Genomic DNA, 17624 nt, shown 5'->3' with positions numbered 1-17624 from the left:
GTGAAGTGTGGTGGTGGTGGTGAGAGAGACTTCTGTTTTACCACTGTTCACACCTGGACAAGGATAAAATGTTTGGGATTAACTTATTCCAAGCTACACCAAAGATAGAGGTTGTGGACGAAAACCGAGTGCATCGGTATGCGTGCAAATCTAGCAAAATGGGAAGTCACGTGGACTTGGTCTATGAATGGACAGCATTTAAATACATGTGCTAAAGCTTTTGATTGCGTTACAGCTAAAGATAACAGTGGATGTAGTAATTTCTAGTTCGATTCCTTACGCAGAATGCCTTCCTCTTTGATCCAACAAACTATTAAACTTAAAGCATCAAGATCTGTGCAAGGTAAAAAGTTTGGTGTGGGGAAATTTAGGAGGTCGAGAATGCTTGGGAAAAGGGAGACAACATAACGGTATCCGCAATGGCGACACCAGGCAGGTGTTGAAGCTTTTGGCAATTGGCTGAAGCTTTTTGGATGCACTCTGACGAGCCAGACAATTGGTGTATTTACAGCTAGTCGCTACACTGCACCGCACCAAACTTGAAAAAATAAAAATGGTGAAATCTTTGCCCAGATTTAAATATTTGTTATAATCAAGCTACGTATTCTGGCCACTCGTTCTCATCCATACACTTAGTTTAATTTTGCCATAATGTTATCATTTTGCTGATGCGTATGTTTGTCAGTGCCTTTTTGCATTATATTTTAATATGTTAATCATGCTTCTCAACAACTGATCAAGAATGAAATAATATCACTGCAAAATTGCTCCTTTCAATATTTTTTTCAATCACCTCCCCAACAGAAATACAACTGGTTACATGTAAAAGAACCACACTTCCATCAACTCATAACATCATTTCTTGTAAGCACCAATTACCAAGGTAATTCCCATATGATAATTAGGAACACATATCCAGAACTGTAGTTCTAAAGCAAGAGTCAGTAATTGCCCCAGGGCAAAGTGGGGAACTCAAGGAATTGGGGAAAAGCATCTTGTTTTCGTAGTTCCAATGCAATGTCCACAGTCTGTGAACATCATTTCATGTTTCTTTACCTTAGGGCATCTTTGCGACCATTTTATAACTATGTGTTTCCGTATTCACTTGGCTAAGTGGTAGCATGAACTTGTATTACTGGACTGATTGCAGACAAATTTTTCCAGTTAACTACTAGAACAAGGCTTGTGTATACAAAGCTTCTGGTTACATTCATTGTTTAGGCTTGCTGAGACTAACAGCAAAGAACTTTGCAAGAGGCTAAGTGTTGGTCTCGGAAGACAGACAGCAGTCCACCTATACACGTCCATGGTGGTAGAGATATGGTGTAAGGAAACTTTTTCTCAGACACTCAACCAGATGAAGGAAAAGAGCAAGCAGATATATTATCCTTCACTGAGCTGGCTTAATCACCTGCAAAGGCTGCATCCCTCTACAGCAAGTTTCAGCTCTCACTTGTTCCATCTTGTCACTGATCAGATCTCCAGCACGTCTGTTGTCCCATCTCAGCTCTGCTCTTACATACTCCTCACAGGGTTAACATTTTTGCAACACTCCTGTAGCAGGCCCACTCCAGTTAGCACTGAGAAACTTAACCAATCACTGCCATGCATAATTTATAGCACCAATGTGCACCAGATGCATAAAAATAACACTAGGCCACTAGCTGCCTCTAGACATATGGTTTCATGTGTGCAGGGTCTCGACACCACTTTCTTCAGAAATGACACTTGCCCTTTTAGTTCCATATGTTGCACCAGGACATTAACTTCAACTTACTTCATAACTATGGCACCAAAAAATAGAAATCAGTTATAATTTGTAAATCTATCTATTCCTCTTCCTGCATCAGGTTGCATATAAGGCCTCAACCAGAGTCCGCCACCAATGTCGATCGGCTGAAACCCATTCTAGGTGACCCATAATTTGTAAATAGAAAAGACAAATTTCTGCTTGATATCAGTCCAATTTCATTTCGATAAGATATGCAAGTTATCTGCATGATAGGGTAGAAATACAATTTTTCTATTATTTTTCTTCACTACTTACCAGACAACCCGATTTTTAGGTTTGCATCAGGTTGTCTTGTAAGGTTAATGAAGAAATAAATCATTAACTGAAAGAAATGCATGGCATCAATGCGTAGTATCAGGAGAAAGAGGAAATTGGTGCGTTATGTTGAGCCAGCAACTAAGAATAGAACATCCACTTTAAAAAAAAAAAGAAAAAAAGAAAAGGAACTAAAAAGAGATGGAAAGCATTCTGACAGCTATAATCTCTTCATTAAAGGCTGTCACACACATAACACCTCTCTAAACTTTCTCTTACCTTTCTGTAAACATATACACTCCGCCCCATTAGTTTAACAACATAAAATCTAAATGTCATTAACTTTCAGACTGGAATGTGGGTTTGGTAGGCAAGGTGCAGCCAGATTGTCGGATGATGTAGTCACCACAATACATGCCACATCGTACACAATCGTCTATTGACTTTCCTCGGATCAACTGTGCCAAGAAACCTGATTTCAAGACAATCCCAAAAATAAAATATTCAAGACAATCCCACAAATAAAATATTTATCCAAATTAACAAATAAGATCATGATTTTTTTTTTTACTTTCCTAATCTCTGAATATTCCTATAGATTAAAACATTTTTCTTAAAACTAAAAAGTGACATAAGAAGCAGATATTGCTATGGTCAAATATGTATGAAAATCTCTTTAAGACACATTTATAAGCAAATGAGCATTGGAAAAAGGCAGATTACTACTGTGCAGCATTCAACATCTATCACCAAAACCTTATTCAAAATAAAAATTGTAACATCCATGTTTCTCTCTCATGTTAGTTCTTAACATAACAAAATGGTAAATACCCCAACATGCACTATAAATTTATACAGTTGGCAAAATACCAAAAAGTCATCCTGCCTGTTTTTAAAACAAGTCTTTTCAAACTCTCATATTTAAAACAATACTGAGCTCTTAACACAAGGACACCTTTAACTCAAATTACCATTGGATTTCCTAAATCTGGATAATGTTTAAATTGAACGTGAATCATTTTAACCTGAGTTGTATGTAACAGTTTGTATTCTTCAAGCTTAGGCTTTAAATTGAAACATGCATGACAGCTATGAAAAGAGAAGCATTTACTTAGCACTAACCTCCAACAAACGCATCACCAGCGCCGTTTGTGTCGACTATTTCATTTTCAGGTACTCTGCTAACTGGATACTCTGTCAATTCTCCACCTACAATAAAAAGAGAAAACCATGCTTTTCGGAAGTAGCAAAAAAAAATAAATAAAAAAAAATAAATAAAAATAAAAAAATAAAATAAATAAAAAAAAAAATGAAAGTGTCATTTGATCTTCTTGCTACACATTATATCGTATGACATTCTAAACACACATTTAACAGAAACATAAAAAAGGCATACCTCTGGCTACGAGCACTGGACCCTCGCCTTGGGTGATCACCACAGTTCGTGTTCCGGCTTTTTTGGGCCAAGCAGCCATTTTCAGAGTTATTTCCTTCCTATCAGTAATCTAACCAACAACAATTGATTCACAACTTCAAAACAAAATAAAAATACTTTTTTAGTCATTTTTTCCTCCGCACTTCCCCTGTCTAAATATTTATGTGTGCATGCATCATAACAGGCTATGAACATGGTGGAATAAAAATAACTTCCTTTTCATTTACACTAACAAAATTATACAAGCTCGTCAGTTTCTTGGATGCTGACAATGCCTATGGATATCATCCAAAGGAACAGCAACCAAAAAATAATCTATGTTCCAATTTAAGATTTCCAGAATGTTACCAGTAGTTACAAATTATCTAGTCAGCAGAAAAATCAGAAATCTTCAAAATAACATGTTCAATTTTACTTCAAATGATAAAACTGATGGTTCTAAATATGTGAAAGGTGATCTAGCAGCTAGGCAGCAATACTTGCATTCCAATCATGTGCTTTGGAAAACTCATCTGCCTCCTGAAAGCAAGGAAAAAAGTCATCAGCTTTGGTAGACACATCAGTTATGTACATAAAACATATTTCCTTAATGAATCTCATTTGCTATTAATGCAGTTTCCCCAAACCAAAAAATTATGGCAAAGCATTCAACCACTCCCACATTCATCAATAACCATTGTTTTCTACTTCTTTTTAGCCAGCAAAGCAAAGACCAATGTATTGTCTTTCTCATTAACAAATGACATTTTCTGCTTGCCTATCTGAAAACAGTGGAACCATATTTTTTTGTTTTTTTGTTGCTTTCAATAACCTAGATTTTCTTCTATGTTTATTCCTTTAGATACACTGTTACAAATAAAACTACAGAAATGCTAAATAGAGATTTCTACAGTGATAATGGCCTTTTGTAGCTGTGGCATTTTGGTCTTTCAAATGAGCAGATCATTTATGCAAACACTTATGAGACATGCAACTTCTTCATACCCATTTTTCAGGTTTAGAACAAGTCATCTGTTTGAAAAGGCTTGTCACCAGTAAGAGCCTTAATCATGTTACCACCCTAACCTCAAAAAAAAAAATGTTAAATATAAGGTAACAATAAACTTCAGAATCTAAGAAATTATTAAATTTGTAATAAGCTGACCAGTTCATTCCCAAACAAAAAGTCAACATAGGGCAAAAGCTCCATCATGGGATCTTTGAAAACACTGCATAGAAATGGTGCAGAAAGGTTCAAACAGTAAGTCTTTCCACAGGCATAGGCATGGTGGGCAAGTCGCAGCATACTCTTGGGGCTTACTGTCAAGGGAAATCCCTGTGAAATAAGATAAGTTGGCTACAAAAATTTCTGAAGCATACTGCATTATGCTATATATTACATAAATAATATTTGTGATTTTACACAATTCCAACAAGATTAAATAGGGAACAAGACAAAAAAAAAGAGCAAGAAAAATCTCTCCATCTGCATAAAGATGTGATTGGATGCTTACAGCAGAGTAGTAAAATTGAGCCTTCTCAACCAACTTCCAGTTTGAAGGCTGATCCAAGAACTCTTCCTTAAAGCAGTTTGCTGCACCAAGGTTGGCAACTAATGATCTGGAATCAAGTGATTGCCAAAATGTCAATATATATACTTTACCCACAAAGTGTGATCTAAGTCATTTAGTTCAGTCACACTTAGTTTGACCATTAGTGGTTTGTTTCACACCTGTATAAAAATGTATTAAAGGGATACTAAAGGCTTGTGATAAGGCTATGGCGACGGTCAAACTTTTCAAAAATATATTTAGTTACAATGACAGAGCACGAGAGCAATAAGGAGAAATAAAGGATTTGTTTCTCACTTAATTACCACTTATTAGCACTATTTCGGTTGCCAATGTTTAATAAAAATCGCAAAAATCCTGTAAAATCGACCCTTTTGTCCTTCCGCCGAGTAATCGCGATAGCTTTCCCAAGATGGTCAAGCAGACGTGTCTGGGTATGATGTCAGTCAGAGACGTACTAGAAGTGTCTGTGCTCATTGCGAAGATTTGATGTCGTCATCAGTAGTGTCTCGTGAGTTTATTTAGGTTTTAAAGTGAACTTTTCAAAGCACGGTTTTAAAAATCATAGAAAACAGTCTGTTTCATTTGGTAAGCAGTCTTGGTCATAGGTCATAAGGTCACGTGACAGAGAATGAGACTTCGTCTAAGTAAGTGAAAGAGTCCTATGTAATTTCTCTTCTTAAACACAACATACTACAAAACCTTCAACTTTTTCCATATGATTAGACACGAAAATAGACGAGATTCAAGTGAATCATACTCTTTATGCGATTCTAAGCAGTGTTAATTTGCCTTTAGAATCCCTTTAAGGAGTCCATTTTGGATAAATGAAATGGTATCCAACTGTATCATTAAAATCTGATATGGATCATGATTTTAAGATGCATGAAGCAATACTGATTTTAAAAAAACAGTTAAGAAAATGACAAATAAAATTCAACATATTTTTACTTTAAAGGATATAAACATCATAGGAAAAGGCATGAGAAAAAATATCATGGAAAAAGTGTAAACAGACATGGCACGAAGCAAAAAAAGATAAAAGAAAACAATTTTAGACATCTTTCTTACTACCTGTCATTTCCCACACATAAGACAGCACAAGTGCCAGTAGGCTGCTCATGTGTGAACTGGAACTGCACATTCACTCCTTCTTCTTCAGCATGTTTCTTTAAGATGGCCCCATTTTTGTCATCGCTAATGCAGCCAAAATAAGTGGTCACCTTAGGTTGTTGAAGTATCCACTTTAAAAAAAAAAGTGTGTTACAGACAGAAGAACAAGAAGTTCTATGCCTCTCTTATTCTCTCACACAAGTGTGTGAGTATGTAAACATACACACACTTTTTTATATATACAGATTTCTGACATCTCCCATCATCAGCAAGTAAATGTTTCTCTTACCAACTTTTATAGACATCTAATATTTCTATCACAATAAAGTAACATTAAAATTGGTTTTTTAAAGTTGGATGCTTTAGTCAGACATGAGCCACACCTGTATCACTCTCACTGTATTTAAAGTGGCTCCACCTGGAATATACTGCACTTTGTCTGAATACTGAATCACCATTTCATCATATCTGAAAATAACGTAAGAACAACTTCTTATGCACAAAGTCAATATCATGATAACTGAACAGTTTAGTAACCCAACATGTGTTCAGGTGCTAATAGCTTTTAAAGAGATGGGATGGGAATTGGTGTTCTATGCTGAGCTAGCAACTAGGGCCGTATTAAAAAAAAGAGCCAGCCCTGTAACAAGTGCCACATGCAGAGAAACAACAGCATGCCTGAGATGAGATCTGAACCTATGACAGCCATCTTCAAAGTTGATGGAGAAAACAAGCAAATAGGTATAAGTTCCTATACAGCATTCAAAGTCTGGTCTCCGAAAAGATTGTTCTGTATACACTGTGCAACACTTGTACAATTACTTTAAGATTTGTCCCAGATCAAGCTATTGCTGCAGATACAACATTTCACTTATTACTTCTATAAAACTGTTATTCAAAAGTCCTGTAACTTTAAACCTTAAGCACCTCCCCTGCTTAACTGACCAATCCATATCACAATTTACAATTCGTTAACACGTTAATAAATTTTCTCACAATGGAAGATGTTTGTCTTCTGCAAGTATTGCATTGTTCCTTTTCAGGTCATATCTGAAAAAATTAACAAGCATCCCTGTTATACTTCAAAGAACCTTTATGTCCAATGGCAATCTATGCTGATGGAGCATGTACTATCAAGGACACAATCTCAATCCATTAGACTTCAAGTGCATTCTTGCAATGAAATATCTACCAGTCATGTGAACAGTCATGATTATGGCAATGTGTAAACACAGTTACAGCATACTCCATACATGTTAACAAAAGCAATTTACACTTAAGCTATAATCAGATTTCACATCAAAAATATGGTTACTGCTCCCTAAAGTGTTATCCAGATTACTTACTTAGATAGCAAGTGACAGCTTTCATCATTGACTGAAATGTCCAGAAGAGGGTTTCCAAAGGCCAGCAAAATTCCTTCTCTAAAACAAAAACCCCCACCCCAACAAAAAAAATCAAGTTTTCTGTGAGGCCAATAATCACACAGTGAATACCCATGCAAAGGTAATGTGCGTGCACAAAATTGAATTCACGTCAAATGTGCGCACAAACTGACAAAAATATTTAGCAGATTTTCCTGTTTTTAGAAACTCACACAATACTTTAAACGGTAAAGCGCTTGCCTGACCAGCAGTCAGCCTCTGCAACATGCTAGTTTTACTAGGCAAATTGTTGCGGACATACAAAAGTATTGAATGAAAAATAAGATTTTAATATACGATTAAAGTTTCAACGCTAACGACAGGTGTTACACTGGACTGCGTAGCTAAAACGCAACACTACTTCACCTACCAGCCATGTACGCTGCTTCATGATTTTATTCTATCTTTATTAATAAAGACTGTAGTTTAAAATAGCCTTCCAGCAAATGTCCAAGAGGAGCAAAGTTTGTGCTTTATCTTATACTTAGGGCTTATTTATATATTGAGTTATTATGCATTTGATGCGCAGTACATTTACCCCTACTTTATGCTACCTAAGTCGTATACACTGTTGTCAATGCGATGATTGTATTAGGCTAACAGTATATAATTCATTAATATACCCATGGACGTGATATACCTATGGAAAAGTATCATTAACGGTACTGCAGTGGCGGATCTGGCCAAATTAACACGTGCACAAAGGACTAGAAGAAAAGTAAAGCTTACTGTATCATGACGAGATGTTATCTGCTGTTGACAAAATGCTACACAACGTTAAATATTAAGAAGAAATCTATCCCTATAGAGGAAGAGTTAACAGCCTGCTGCCCTCCTCGCTGCCTAAAGAGGCTCTCTGTAACCGCGACGCGAGTTTTATTTATGGATCGTGACCCCGTGACCACGAAAGGTGAAGGCCGCTGTATTTTTTTTTTAACTTACCTTTTTGTGCACTCTGATTGGCTAAAATTCCTCCGACCCAATGTAAGGTGGGGAAAAAAAGTTCTCGCACTAAAACCGAGGCAAACCAGCTTTGCTGCTTGGTGGTGATCCGATGAGCTGAGGATCTTGGAGACCCACCAGGGTGCCGACCAAATATATTTGTTCAAGGATGCGTCGACATCGAGGTATACAAAAGAAAAACTGGCTTGGGGTGGGGAGGGGGGAAGAGAGGGCTAGAATGAGTAAAGCCAGGGTTTCTGTGTGTACAGTATTGCATGGCGTCCATTAAATATTTCATCGTAAACATTCATGAAATAAAGCTGTTGTGATCCATAAGTTGGGGTAACTTTAAAAAAAAAAATTGTTCTGCCAGTCTCGATCAGTAAGCAAAGTCAGTTGAGTCTGTATACGCTGTATACGTGCCAATGCCCAGGATATCCAATGTTGCCCAAGCTTTATATTTTTCCAGCTGCGATGTTACTGTCGGCTTTTGATCTACTATTTCATTTCTCAAGTTTATGACAGAAGGAGAGCGGAAGGGGGTCGAATAGCGACAGGACGAAGGTGCGCGGGTGTGTTTGGAGGGAAGTGGAGCGTAACGGTCGGGTGAGGAGACCGCGCAGAGATGGGAGCACATTTCACCGAGAGCGCGAGTGTGTGGTGTAAAGTTTCTCCATAGCCAGCACTATCGACTGGCGTTGGAGTAAAACGATTCAGAACCCACGAAATGTACGTGTTGCGTTTTGTTCTTGTGGAAAGATTGAAAATCAACCGCATCTACCCTGCTACAGTAACAACACGGTACCCCTGAATTTGATATGGCTTCTTCCTTGTTGAGGTTTTGACCATAGATTGTCATAATCACTTCCTCTGTTGTCTTTTGCACGTTTCATTTTTCAGTCTTTGTAGAGTTATCTTAGTGCTTATTTACTATACTGACAAGGTATGGATTTGCACAAGATGTCAATTACACATACTGACATGCTGCTTTATTATAAATAAATGAAAGTGAAATCTTATACATCTGCAGATATGAGCTGTTTATAATCAGCAGATAATATGGTATGAGACTATCAACCCAATGTTTAGATAATAGGCATAATTCACATTTTCTTTCACAGTAATGTTCTTCTCAGTATATACTGTTATTCTTGTCCTTCCCAGGCATGATGAATTTTTTCTCTGCCCTTTCCCAAACATCACACAACACTATCCTTCAATTCATGCCATTTAATGCACATATATAATCAAGTGAGAATAGTCTCCCTGATATTTAACACATGTTGAACTCATCATCATTTAATTTTTGGAAATGGCCAGAAAAAACCCTTATATGCATGCTTACAATGTGATGCTACAAAAAATAACTAGAGCTACTTTTTTGTTCTACTATAAAATGAATTGTACCATTGTTGCAGCCATGCTTAGAAATTGCAGCAATTTTTCCCAGAGCTGTTTTCTTCTGAGAGCAATCAGTTTAAATTAACAGCATTTCAATACCCAGAAGCGACACTTCTTTTAAGCTCTGTAATAAAACTTCATACACTGAGGTTAGCAAGTTGCCTGAATCACACAATGTGTGTTTGTAGCATAACACTTTTCACAGTGCAAACAAAGCAACGATAAATTTAAACTGATATTATCTTTTGTGTATTTGCTACTATGTTCAAAATCTTTCATGGACCATAGTTGCTGGCACGGCATTAAACACAAACTTCAGGGAAAAAAAATGTCAGTTCATAGACCATGAAACACAAAAACAGTGAGCTTTATTAATCAGTTATACATCAGTCAATACATACACATTCATGCTTTCACCCTCTATTCCTCTTGCTCACTCACGCAAACAAACGGATTAATGAATGAACTGGATCTGATCCAAGAGTGTGCAACCATATTAAAAACGAACAGCAACAGTTGCATGAAACTCATTTGCTCTTCCTTTCTGAAGGGACTACTGCTGATTTTCCATTGCCTTTGCAAGCCAATCAGGTGCTGTCTGGGAAATCTTTTCAATAATATTGTTTACTTGGAAGCAAAGGCTCTGTATCTGTCTGTCCCACATAGGAAGAGTCTCTCTTGCTGCAACATAGAGTCAGATCACTCACAATTTGGCGCTCACTAAGTTGCAATTGTTGATGTCCAAATTTATATATATTATATGAAGGTACATATCAGCTGAATAAGACTTTTTCTGCAAACAGAGTTTAACAGACAAAATGCTGATATGCTTTATGATTTGACAGCAAGACAACAAAATGCAAAATACTTTGTGCTTTACAACTTCACAGTTCTAGTGTCTTTAAAGTTAGGTGATGGTGCAATAACAAATTTTGTGCTTAAAAAAAAATTAAATACCTTCGAAGTGAACAGTAGAATCAATCTGGTCAACGTAGCCATTCATACGTCCCTCTGTGATCATCTGGGAAGCAATTTTCTCTGCCTGCATTGAACAGAGCACACGAAATGTGGTTCGTATTATCAGAGAGTATCAGCTTAAGAAAAATCTGGATCATTTAATATAATGAAATGAACGAAAAATATAGGAAGCTCTCTTTTTTTCTCTCCTATAACAAATCATGACTGCTCATCAATTGATGTATGACTTCTCCACTTACATATTAGGTCTGTTTTAACATATACCCTCTGAAATATGCTTCTTCTTTTTTTATCATTTCTTCATTACTATTCTTTATCAAACACACACACATATCAATACCCATAAATTTCCATGCGCCTTCACCCCCCAACCTCCAGTGTGAGCAAAGGCATACATAAATAATGATACAAAATTTCAAGCTTAAGCATTTTGTCCTTTTTAGCTTAATCTTCAAGTAAAAACACATTTGAAATTTATTTAGTAAATACCTTTGCAGGTGGAATCTCAAGCAAAGCTCCAAGTTCTGAGAAGGAAATGTTGTTGTATAGTTTACTGGCTGACAGGAGGTTATGCTCTATTACTGCTCGGTCCACAATAGTTGAACCTACATTCAGCAAATGAGACAGTAATATTTTTGGTATGCTTTAACAGCTTTGTTCATTGGTGCTTTTATGCATAGCATAACAAATGACACGGGGAGAGGTAAGAGACTGATCCAAAGCAAGAAAGCTATAACAGACATTTGCTGTGTACTCTACTGCCATTTAGGGATGAATTTTACATTGACCTGCCAAATCTGATAAGAAGTGACCTTGTTTTGCTTTCTAAATTGTCAGTGCTATAAAACACATTTTTTATTTTAAAGTTAGTGATTTTCTAATTGTTGCAGGAAAATTCAGAAAAATGGTCACTGCATTTCATTCTTATGTACTTTATTGTTAACCACTAGTTCTTGAAAGAATTCTGCATTTTCATTCTGTAAGTACCTTGGAAACGTTTATCCCTCACCCTCACACATTTGAAATTACTGGCATTTACCAAGCTTTTTTGGATGGTATTGTCTTTTTCCTTAAGTATGTAGGTGGACCAAAAAAAATTATATTTAGCATGTGTCTTTCTGTAAAAACATAATGTACAAAAAAAAAAAAATGAATTATGAAGCCAAAGGAAACTCAATGTATTGCAATTTATGTGTCACAAGAAGCCTAAAGAGTATAGTAATGGTAGAGACAGACAACAAAGTCAAGACACTTCTAGATAAAAAAGAAAACCACACTTATGACAGAATTGAAAGAGCTCACCATCCGCTGTCAATGCTTTTTGATGTGGAAGCAACAGTCCCTCAAACTCATGTAGATCACTACTGCGAATAATTCGGTCAAGGTACCTGTAATTCATATAGCATTCTAAATAACATGTAAAATGATTTTTTTAAAAAAATCCCAGAGGATAAAAAAGATAAAAATGAACGTTTAGCAGTATAAAAGCCACAGAAAAAGCTGTGTTGCAGACTCTTTCATGTTAAGTGTATAAACATTATGTTATATATGAAAAAAGGGCTACTGTAATAAAGTTACATTTTTTCAAGAATGTTGAAGGCTGGGAGCTGTTGACATCTTTCATCCTTAAACAGTGTTGCTAACATTCGTGACCTTTGCTGTCCTGCAGATTAAAAGAAAATACAGAGGATCCAATAAATGCAAAAATATAATTTGCTCTATTTAATTAAAAAAATAATTATACTAAAATATAAAGACCATTATCAAACACCTTTAACACACACAAAGCTGAAGCAAAATAATGTGTTAGTGAACAGCATCAAGAAAAACAGCAAAGGTTTGATAGTCTAGTGAACTGTAAATGGCTCATAGGATCTATGAGATGGCATTTAAAAGCAACAGGTTCACATTTGAAAATATAATTTTTGTCTCTGCAGGCTTTGAGCTCAGCTCTCAGAAGAAGCAGCAATGACTGGGCTGACCATCAGCATCAAGAAGATAGAAGTAATGCGGGTCAACAACAAGCAGGAAGCCCCACTCCAACTACATGGGGAATGTATTACTGAATCTGACCGTTTCACCTTCTTGGCAGCATAGTCAGCAAAGATGGAGGTGCAGATGAAGATGTAAGAAGCCGAATAATTAAAGCCAGGCTTGCATTCCACACCCTGCGACCTATCTGGAACTCCAAGGCTTTGTCTCTACACACCAAGATCTGCATCTTTAACTCAAATGTAAAGTCAGTCCTATATGGATCTGAGACATGGCGTGTGACAAACACCATCATCAAGATTCAGACATTCATCAACAGATGTCTGCGCCACATCCTCAAAATCAGATGGCCTGAGAAGATCTCCAATACAGACCTGTGGGACAGAACCATCCAAAAACCTGCCAGCCAAGACATCAAGAAGCAGAAGTGGGGCTGGATTGGTCCCACCTTACGAAAACTGGCTGACAATTTAACGAGACAAGCTCTGGGCTGGAACCCACAGGGGAGGCGCATGGTTGGGAGGCCCCACCGTTTGAGAACCATGGCCCTAGTGTATCATGCACATGCCACTATGAGTGGGAAAGTTTTCCAGTCACTGGCTGAAGCAACCAAGCCTAGCCTCAAAGCAGTGACCTACTTTGAAGTGCACTAAGCACAAGACTTTGGTTCTTTCCCCCCACAACCCTGTCCATCTGATGAAGATTATTTACCATAAAACAACAGTCTCTTGTACAAATCTGATATTTAAAGCAAACATAATGTACTTGCCTGCAGAAGCTAAGATAGTACATATCAAAGCATTCTTCAAGGCCGTTAGTCTCTCCCCTTCAGCGACAATAGTCTTGTATGACAGTTCATTGTATCTTTGCGCTGCTTCAATAAACTTTCTTCTGAAGTCCAGCACTCGTGCATAGCATGCCTATAAACCACGGATGCACACATAGACACACGTCAAAAATAACATAAAGATATTAATATTTGTTAACACATTTTTGCAAAGTAACCTAAAGATAAGGACTTAAATAATGAGTATTTCTGTCTAAATGCACAGTAAAACCTTCTAAAAATTCTCCCTACATGACGAGTGCCCTTTCATCACATATTCTCAAATTTCTGAAGCCAGGAACAACAGACTCTCAAAATTAAAGAGAAAATGTAAAAGCGCTTTACAACAAATCCAACACATGTGCAAAAGATGAATCAGCATGGCCTTACTGATGTTGGTTCAAAGGAAAAAATTTTACTTTTTGAAATCATTGTTATTGTTTTCTTTATGGCAACTCTGGAAGAAGTCTTTGTGGTTTGAAAAGAGGAGGAAAATAATTAGGGTTGCAAAACCTCTCAAGCGCTCCCAGTTCTTGCTATATAATGTCAGGTAAAGGCTATCCCCTAACCTTTTCAGTTCGTTGGGGAGTGAGGTGTTAGAAACCACACTTTTCTTAGGGCCAGCTTTACGTGAGGGTGGTGCCCATCTCTCCCTCGCTTTCCCAACCCTCTATGGAGCCAGGTACCCATTCCCGCCAGCTGGGTTGACTGGGGGAAGTTTGCTACGCTAATCGGGAATTGAACCAGTGCGCTCTCTGTTCAAATGCCAGCGCTCTAACCACTTGACCATCTGCTTCCCTTGCAATATGCTATGGGATCAGTAGGAGCAGCCATTTAAGCCTGAATTGGGACACGTTGGAAACATTTTAAAAAAAAATCGTAAAAACAATCTCAAGGTATCTATGCAAATTCAACAGAAACTAAGACATGGGGTTCTGGTGGATAGGAGTAAGTGGTATCCAGTGTCCACTAACTGGAACTTGCTGCACAAAAGTAGTCCTGTACTTCTACATTTTAATTGTCACAAAAGAATTTACTTCGAGTTTTTTTTTTTTTTTTGAGCTAGTGGCAACTTCTTTTTTTATCTCTCTGGTGTTATTACAGTGGAAAATTTGTCTGAAGCCATGATACATTGCTTCGTCATGGTTTTGTATGAACTAACTGCTTAACAACTTTGACAATGCTGCTAAAATGTTAGAAAATTCCAGTTAGCAGCAGTAGACTCTCAAGACTGTGCTTTCGCTCATAAAATAACCAAACTTACTATACTTGATTTTGCTAATGAAGTAGGGTATCAATGCAAAGGAACATTCACTATAAATTCTCATGGGTACAAGAAATGATACAAAAACGTTACATCAACCAGCGTAAACCAACTATTTGATTATTTGAAAATGGTTGAGACTGATGCAAAACTAAAGCAAAATTGCTGCTTATGACAGGTAGACAGAAAAAATGTTATCTGTTAAATTTCTGTGTTTAGCAGATATCCGCTGATTAAAAGTTGTTTTGTGCTAAAAATCAATCTGTTAGGACCAAAAGTGTCTGGATATGGAAAGTGTCCACTGATCAGAGGGTCCAAACATGGCAGGTTTTACTGTAAGTGGATATGGACAAGAATTTCTCAAGACATTAACAAAGTGCACCAACACTTTCTCCTTAAGAACTCACTTTGTAGTGAATCTGCAGTTCTTCATTTTTAGTTTCTGCCTGCAGAAGAGAGGCCCGGTTGATGTATGCTTCAGCCTGCACTGCATCATCATCTTCTAGGTACAAACGTGCTATCTTCAGGTAAGTTTCTAGCTTGTAATCTGTAGAGTACTGCCTACAAAAGGCAAAAGTAGGTAATGCTCAGAATATGTAATAGTTAATACATTTTTTTAAAACCAGTTTGAGCACTATTGAAAAGGTTATCTAAAGTAGTGAGGACATATGCATTTAGGGATGCTCTTGGTTATTCATCATTTCCCAAGTTTAAAAAGAAACAGATCTATAAATCATATAGCATCATCACTTATAAGCTTACTTTTGGCCTGTTTCCAATGGTATGCCTACCAAGACACTGGCTGCTTCTCTCCAATTCTGCTCACGTTCATATATGTTGGCGAGGTGTTGCCTGATGGCTGCTACCTGTCAAAAGCAAATAGGAAAATGGAAAATAGCAAACATATTGTGGCAATCATGAGACTAATTATCTTATGGTTTAAGTGAAAATTTAGCCACCAGAAGTTTAGACCCAGTCTCTAGGCACTGAAAGAAACAGTTTAAGAAATATATTCCTTTGATCTTGATTACATCATAAAGATGTGGCAAGCAGAAAAGATTACCTGTTCTTCAAACGAAATGACCCGAGTATGTATTTTATCTAGTGTGAAGTGGGCTATGCTTTTGGCCACAGGATCTGTCAGATGCTCCAGTTGTGATGTAAAGTCTGACAAGATTTGACGAGAAATCACCAGGCTCACGTTCTCATTCACCACTGCACAAGCCATCCACAAAAACTAAAGTAGGTCAAGAAATGAATTTTTATAGCCTCGGACATAAATCAAAATCATGAAAACAAATAAATTTCACAAACAAAGGGAAATTAGAAAATCTGTTTATAGGATCTAAAACTGATCGCACAAATGCACACTTTTACAAACCTACATATTCCATACAATGGGCAAACTGAAAAAACATTTATTTCAAACTATTGAGTTTTGTTTCTTAAATGCTGTTACTGGTACCAGTCTCCAAAACTTAAATGAGCAGTTGTTTGCCATTAAGCACCAACATTTTAAGTATTCAGAAAAAGAGGTCATGTCCATTATATTTATTATTATAAGAGGATTACCAAAGGATTCTTGCTCTCCTACTGATTGTAGCTATGTGAAGCAGCTAAATACACATGCATCACAATGATGTTATAGTCTCCACTTCTGAGTGCAGTTAGAGCTTAAAATCATTTTGTATAAAAAAATTGTGTTTAGGCTATTTTTTTTAAAGTCCACACAAGATTAAAAGCATTAAAATAAATGCATCAAACTAAATTTTCTTGGTTTCATTGCTATGACAATCCAGAAAGGCAATTAAAATTTTACCTCCATCTCTACTAACAATAGCACTAAAATCTGAAAACCATTAAATGCATAGATAATGTTGGTCTAACATTCACTATAAAAATTTATCATGTACTTACATGCTTCAACAAATGCTTGTAGAGATGGAACTAGTTCTTCCCCACCTGCCTTTATTACTCCCTGTAGAATAGTCTTATATCTGGAAAAAAGATAGTGATTTTTTTGGGGGGGTTAGCTCAACTGTTCAACTAACAGCTGAAAAGATTTTTTGCGTTCTTTCTAGAGTTTACCAATCATTTATTAATCTGCCCATATCCTTCCTTGAACGATACAACGTACCTACATTTATATTACCTCTTGCGTTTGGTCAGCAAAGAAAGAAGTTTGGATATTTGGTTGGTTTTTTTTTTTCCTCGAGATTTTGGGATCAATAATAAAAAAAATGCATCTACACGGGTGATTTTCAAGGTTTCTTTCCCACGGTCGGGGTACACTACATCAGCAGGATATATATATATACGTTATCTGTACTTTTTCGTTATACAACGGGATCCTTACTTAGTTTGCTGAAAGAATTGTGCGTTTAAGAGTAGCTTCAGCAGGCAACAGACCCTATATGCAGTGACGATGAAGAAATATGTTTGAATAATGATGCATGCCGCATACTCACTTTTCAGTAACGTCTTTGTGAGAACCTCCCGAATGCGACAGACTCGCAAGCTGTGCTAGATGCTGTCTAATATTACCAGCCATCTTTGACTCTAGGAAGCACTGCACAAAATCTTCCGTAGGTGAACTGCCGAACCTAAAAAAAAAAAACCTGTCACTATGATATTGATATTCTTTTAAATATA

The 17624-nt window shown here is 36.9% G+C and overlaps 2 protein-coding genes across 2 annotated transcripts; both read right to left on the bottom strand.

Annotated features, from left to right (window-relative positions):
- Window positions 1-763: 763 nt before the first annotated feature.
- On the bottom strand, window positions 764-8447 carry LOC112557648 (adenosine kinase-like). The gene is made up of 11 exons (XM_025227641.1): window positions 8299-8447; window positions 7492-7569; window positions 7142-7195; window positions 6529-6613; window positions 6107-6276; window positions 4976-5081; window positions 4627-4797; window positions 3966-4001; window positions 3444-3552; window positions 3170-3256; window positions 764-2519 (listed from the first exon to the last, which is right to left on the bottom strand). Exons 1-11 carry the CDS (start codon window positions 8304-8306, stop codon window positions 2386-2388), a joined length of 1038 nt encoding a protein of 345 aa, XP_025083426.1. The 5' UTR covers window positions 8307-8447; the 3' UTR covers window positions 764-2385.
- A 1279-nt stretch (window positions 8448-9726) lies between these two features.
- On the bottom strand, window positions 9727-17591 carry LOC112557638 (COP9 signalosome complex subunit 4-like). Its single transcript, XM_025227631.1, has 11 exons — window positions 17441-17591; window positions 16890-16969; window positions 16036-16187; window positions 15735-15838; window positions 15380-15533; window positions 13652-13802; window positions 12469-12553; window positions 12193-12278; window positions 11380-11495; window positions 10870-10954; window positions 9727-10593 (listed from the first exon to the last, which is right to left on the bottom strand). The coding sequence occupies exons 1-11, from the start codon at window positions 17521-17523 to the stop codon at window positions 10466-10468; spliced, it is 1224 nt and encodes a 407-aa protein (XP_025083416.1). The 5' UTR covers window positions 17524-17591; the 3' UTR covers window positions 9727-10465.
- Window positions 17592-17624: the final 33 nt, after the last annotated feature.

Source organism: Pomacea canaliculata, linkage group LG1 (genome assembly GCF_003073045.1).
Source record: "Pomacea canaliculata isolate SZHN2017 linkage group LG1, ASM307304v1, whole genome shotgun sequence".
Lineage (NCBI taxonomy): Eukaryota > Metazoa > Mollusca > Gastropoda > Architaenioglossa > Ampullariidae > Pomacea > Pomacea canaliculata.
Note: the sequence above shows the minus strand (reverse complement) of the source record. Positions and strands in the feature narration are given on the sequence as shown.